The sequence below is a fragment of the Cajanus cajan genome, chromosome 1 (genome assembly GCF_000230855.2).
Source record: "Cajanus cajan strain Asha chromosome 1, NIPB_CcT2T_4, whole genome shotgun sequence".
In the NCBI taxonomy this organism is placed as follows: domain Eukaryota; kingdom Viridiplantae; phylum Streptophyta; class Magnoliopsida; order Fabales; family Fabaceae; genus Cajanus; species Cajanus cajan.
The window spans coordinates 61,362,559-61,368,386 of record NC_138517.1 but is presented as its reverse complement, the minus strand read 5'-3'; the positions used below and the strand labels follow the sequence as shown (position 1 = coordinate 61,368,386).

Below are 5,828 nucleotides of genomic sequence, written 5' to 3'. Positions count from 1 at the left end.
GTGAAAAATTCTCACTACGATTGATATCAATACCCTTTTCATTTTGTTTTCAATATTATTTGAATTTAAATTTTTTAAAATTTGAATATTAAATAATTTGACACGTAAAAAATTAAATGATATATAATTAATGTTTATTTAGTATAAAATTCACATCATTAACGTATGTTAAATTTTAGATGGTAAATTGTTTGTAAGACTAAAATTGTTAATATTTAAATTTATGGACTAAAATTAAACAATTTAAATTATAAGAATCAAAATTACTCCTACATTAAATTTGGAGGACCAAAAATACAATTAAGCCTAATATTTATATAAAGGCTCTCCTTCCCGCCACTACTACTACGGTGAGTGTGCTGTGTGTTCCTTCTTCGCTGCTGCGACACCTCTCTCTAACTCTAAGGTTCAACAAACACGAACATCGGCAAAGATGTTGTGGGTTGATAAGTATCGTCCCAAAACCCTCGACCAGGTTATGGTCCACGCCGACATCGCTCAAAATCTCAAGAAATTGGTACTCTTTCACTCTCTAATTTCTTCTCCGTCTAATCAACCATTTTGACCTTTTTTTTGTTACTTTTTTTTATTTAATTTTCATCTATTGGCGCAGGTAACGGAACAGGATTGCCCCCATTTGCTCTTCTATGGCCCATCTGGGTCTGGCAAGAAAACCCTAGTCATGGCCCTTCTCCGTCAAATGTTCGGACCCGGAGCCGAAAAGGTTCTCTTTTTATTATACCCTTTTGTTTGATTTTTCTTCGTGTCAGTTTTGAGTGGGTTTGTCTCGCTGGAAAAACAAAAATGTGTATTTGGGTATTGTGTTCTGTTGATGATTTATTATTCTCTTGTTGGTGCCTTCCTTTTTATTCCTTTTCCAATTTGACCTTGGTTTGTTGGTGCAGGTGAAGGTGGAGAACAGGACGTGGAAAGTGAATGTAAGCTTCTTCGCTTAGGATTTGTTTGGATAAAATTCTCCAAAAGTACTTATAGGAGAGAAGAAAATAGGGGGGGAAAATGGAATTAGCTTCTACATAAGTTAAAATTAGTTTATGCATAAGTTTAAAATAAGTTTTTGGAAAATTGAAACTTGGGAGAGCTTCTACGAGTTAGTTTATACATAAGTAGTCACTAGGGTCGGTGTTGTGGGAGTTGAGATAGTATGGCCAGGGTGTTAGGTTCAAATTCTGTTGTTATCATTGCAACTCCTACAGATAAAAAAAAAAAAAGTTTATACAAAAGTTAATTTTAACTTTTGGAGTAACTAATTTCATTTATTTTTTCTATTTTTTTTTCCTATTACAAGTGTTTTGAAAGATGTTTACCTAAAGAGACTTTTATTAGATATCTTCTCATGCTATTATGGTTTGGGAATTTTTCGTACGATTTTAATTTTTAATCCTTTAATGGTACCCTTTGTAATTAGTGGCTGCCAACTGCTAACAGGCTCTGGTACCAGACAAACCTTTCTGATATGTTAGCACCATATCAAGCCTCCAATATGTTTTTACATTGTGTTTTTATATTTATGAAAAGGAAACAAGTATTTTTGTTGTGAAACATGAATATTTTATCTGTGGGACAAGACCTGGATAATAATGAAATTCTTGCCCTTAAATAAGCCACACACAAACATTTCTTTAGATTCTGTTTCGTATAAAAATATCTTGTCTTGTGTACTTCATATAGGAGCCTAACTTGGTTTTATTATTGCTGGTGATGATACTAAGGGATAACTTTGAACTGTATACCAATTGGGTTTTTTATGTGAAGTAAACTGAACCTTTGGTTTTTTATTTTTTGTTATTTGTTTTTATTTTGAAGTGCTTGAGAATTGGTTTCAGGCTGGGAGCAGATCAATTGATCTAGAGCTAACAACATTAGCAAGCGCCAATCACATTGAAATGAGTCCAAGTGATGCAGGATTTCAGGACAGATACGTTGTTCAGGAAGTAATCAAAGAAATGGCTAAGAATAGACCCATTGATACTAAGGGGAAGAAAGGGTTTAAAGGTAACTTGCAGTCTTATTTTTAACCTCTACACGAGTGTCATTTTAAGCAAAAGAGAAAGTTGCACAATTGCATGGTTAACATATTTTTGTATTTTATTTTTCTCAAATACAAATGCTATCTTTCAATTCTTATCTGTTGTGCATCATTTTCTCTTTGATTGTGTACATTGCGGTTTAGTTTGGTAGTGTCTATTTTACTTATGTAATGTGGTCCATTTCCTTTTGTGTATCCTTGTTTCCTTTTTGTCTATGTCATATAAGCAACATCCACCTTGACCCTTATAATAAGTGTGAGGTCTACAAGCCAAACATTCACCTTTACCTTCACTTTTATTAATCTTTTCTTGATGTTGGATTTTATTCTGTATCAGTACTTGTGCTCAATGATGTTGACAAACTCTCTAGAGAAGCCCAACATTCTCTCCGCAGAACAATGGAGAAATACAGTGCTTATTGCAGATTAATACTGTGTTGCAATAGTTCTTCAAGAGTCACTGAAGCAATCCGCTCTCGTTGTCTCAATGTTCGAATAAACGCACCACGAGAAGAGCAGGTAATTCAATTTTTAACATATACTATGGTGGCCAAAGCAAGTAAGGAATCTGTTTCCTTTGTATGTGTTCAATTGTGTTTTGCTATATTTTTAAATACAATTTGATAGATCCTAAGATTTTGCGAAATATTTTAGATGTATAAAAGAAAAAAGTTAGTCTCAGGACTAAGGTGATGTAAAGAAAATATCTTTGAAGAGAACCTTGGTTTTTAGGGGAAAAAACATCACAATTTAATCCTTCTTTCAATTAGAAAACAAATAGATAAAGGGAGAAGAGAATCAACACAAGTATTATACGATGGTTCACTAAGAACAATGAATAATACTAGGGAGTTTTTAATCCTCACTTTTCAAGTTTTCTTTTACAAGCCTCTCCAACTCAAACTGAAGTATTCTTTTAATCAAGTGTTTTTAGGTTCCATACACCTTTTCTTTTTGAAAAGAGAGAGAATTTATAACTATTGTCCTTTGGTAATCTATACAAGCAAAGGAGAGATAATTGTTCTAAGTCTCTAAAAAGTATGCAATAGATGCACATTACAATAATGTAAGATAGGTAGCTCGGATTAGTGTTAATGGAGTTTCACAGTAGTCACTATCATTAATTACTCCATTTTCTCTATCGATAACTGTCCTTCTTGAGAGATGTTGTTGACCTTAAGTATGGGAGTATCTCTTCTAAAATATGAATGTTGGATGCATTAATTACACATTCAATGATTTCAAATATTGTCACCGAATCTTTAGTTTGCAAGTGTTGCGATAGGCTTACTTTAGCTAAAAGGGTATACTGTCATATCTACTTTAGAGTCAGACATGGTGCTCAAGACTATTGTGTTATAAAAAATTCACTGTGCTTTGTCTCATTTTGACCAACCATAGAGGAATGTCCAATCATCTTAGGACAATATAGTCTTCAGACTTGTTTTTAAATTGTCATAAGACTGTAGTAGCATATGGTCTTCAGATTATCTGTTCAGGTAGATTTTCACTTTTTTATCCTAATACACTTGGAGCAAACACATTAACTTTCAAAACTCTTATTCATCATATCACTCTGTTATTTGTCAACATTGTGAAATTGGATGATCTTGTCCTTAGCAAAAGGGTATGCCAAAGGTATTCAACAGCTTTTTGGCTTTATGATATAATATGCAATTAATCTGCATCCCCCAAAAGATACCATGTCAATGGACATTGTCATATATGTATAATATATATAATATTATATATATTGATCTTATTTAGCTTACCCATTCTCTGAATTGAATATTCATCTATATTGAATCTTTGGAAATCTATATGGCAGATTGTTGAAGTTTTAGAATTCATTGGTAAAAAAGAAGGGCTGCAACTTCCTCCTGGTTTTGCTGCTCGTATCGCTGAAAAATCAAATAGGAATTTAAGGAGGGCAATTTTGTCATTTGAGACTTGTCGTGTCCAACAGTAAGCTCCATATGCTCCTTTTCATTAGTGGATGCATAATCTCAGATGTTCATCTCCTTTCTAAAGCTTTGCTTTAAGGGGCAACTAGTCAACTACTGACAGTTTCTCTGTTGCATTTGTCACTTGTTACTTGCAGGTATCCTTTCACTGTCAAACAAACAATTCCTCCAATGGACTGGGAAGAATATATTTCTGAAATTGCATCTGACATAATGAAGGAGCAGAGCCCAAAAAGGTTTGCTTTTGATAGTGTACTTTGTCTGATCTTTATTGATAAATTGAGTGTTCTATTATTGAAGCTTGAAATGCACCAGGTTCATGGATCACCTACGCAATTGTGTAGTCAACTAATTTCATGTATTAGTTACTTATCATGGCTTATGTGACACGCAATGCATCTTTCATCTTTCCCTGTCTCATGCCTTAGGTTGTTTCAAGTTCGGGGAAAGCTTTATGAACTGCTAATCAATTGCATTCCTCCTGAGATCATTTTGAAGGTACGTGTCCCTTTACAATGTCCCCTTTGTTAATTTTTTTTATTGTTTTTTAACTTGACTTTGATGTTATATTTGTTGGCGCAGAGGCTCCTTTACGAGCTATTGAGGAAACTGGATGCAGAACTAAAGCACGAAGTTTGTCATTGGGCTGCATATTATGTAAGTGCTTTATCAGTATTATTTTTGGAATTGATATGGCATGTCTTCTACAAGGTTCATGCCTGCTGTATTTATTTTCCCTTATTTGTTAACCTAAGCAACTGATTATTCTGTGTGGTTCTGACGTACTTTGCCCTTATTTTCGAAGTGGTTCCTGATTCTTTTTTTTTAACCTTCATTAAACCAGGAACATAGGATGCGTCTTGGACAGAAGGCAATTTTTCACATTGAAGGTACTTTGGCCTCAATTTTGTGTGGCCATCAAATTGACAGATATATCTTATGGCTGAGCATTGTGATTTCTTTAGATTTAAATATATTTTTAGTCTCTTAAATATAAGATAAATTTATTTTTGATACACAATTTTTAAAGGGACTAAAAATATATTTAAACTTAAGTATATTGTATATTGGATAAATAAATCCACATCATGCAAATATAAAAAGTGAATATTGATTCTGATACTCTTTTGGTTTTTATTTGTTTACTTTGGCAGCATTTGTGGCCAAGTTCATGAGCATTTATAAATCCTTCCTCATCGCAACATTTGGCTGAAGGTCTGATGATGGTTTGCTTTTCCGTTTAACATGTTAAATGATGTCATGCATATTTTAGTTTTCTCAATATAATTTTGCAAGTCTTCTGCAACTGACAGAATTCTGGTGACATGCTTTATTAAATCTGCCTAGTCTTCGCATCATCATGACACACCTTCCCCTGCTTGTATATGTTTCTGCTGTTTATTTTTTAGAGGATTTTGATTTTGGATTTTAAACCCGTTGTTAAAAAAAAAAAAATTCCTTCCCCGTTTATTTGCGGTAGAAATTAAGATAATTATCGTATAATTAAGTAAATTTATCATATATAGGATCATGATTGCATTTACGCCGGTCATGCATAACCTTTTTTCTCATAAAAATATTAATAAGTTGAAGCTTTATATCCTTAAAACTAATATGTATTTTTTCATTGAAAAATAAATAAAAAAAAGTTATCAATTTAATTTTGGAAAGACTATTAATTGTTTTCATAATTTAAATTTGAGACAGATCACAAATAACGAATGAAAATTTTGAAATGGTTTTCATTTTCGCAAAGAAGCTAGCATAAGACATTTTAGGTGCCAAAACATTAATTTACTCATTTTCGGACAAATTGG

At 32.8% G+C, this 5,828-nt stretch overlaps 1 protein-coding gene across 1 annotated transcript; it reads left to right on the top strand.

The window, feature by feature from the left end:
- Nucleotides 1-330: 330 nt before the first annotated feature.
- On the top strand, nt 331-5,372 carry EMB2775 (ATPase family associated with various cellular activities (AAA)). Its single transcript, XM_020383442.3, has 11 exons — nt 331-517; nt 614-724; nt 906-938; nt 1,845-2,013; nt 2,385-2,566; nt 3,876-4,012; nt 4,149-4,247; nt 4,440-4,509; nt 4,594-4,668; nt 4,856-4,901; nt 5,166-5,372. Exons 1-11 carry the CDS (start codon nt 434-436, stop codon nt 5,222-5,224), a joined length of 1,065 nt encoding a protein of 354 aa, XP_020239031.1. The 5' UTR covers nt 331-433; the 3' UTR covers nt 5,225-5,372.
- Nucleotides 5,373-5,828: the final 456 nt, after the last annotated feature.

Excerpts from the sequence above, each read along its gene's own strand:
- EMB2775 (XM_020383442.3), top strand. The coding sequence starts at position 434 with ATGTTGTGGGTTGATAAGTATCGTCCCAAAACCCTCGACCAGGTTATG. Across the intron at positions 2,567-3,875 it reads ACGCACCACGAGAAGAGCAG|ATTGTTGAAGTTTTAGAATT; the intron begins GTAATTCAATTT and ends TCTATATGGCAG. Across the intron at positions 4,248-4,439 it reads AAGGAGCAGAGCCCAAAAAG|GTTGTTTCAAGTTCGGGGAA; the intron begins GTTTGCTTTTGA and ends CTCATGCCTTAG.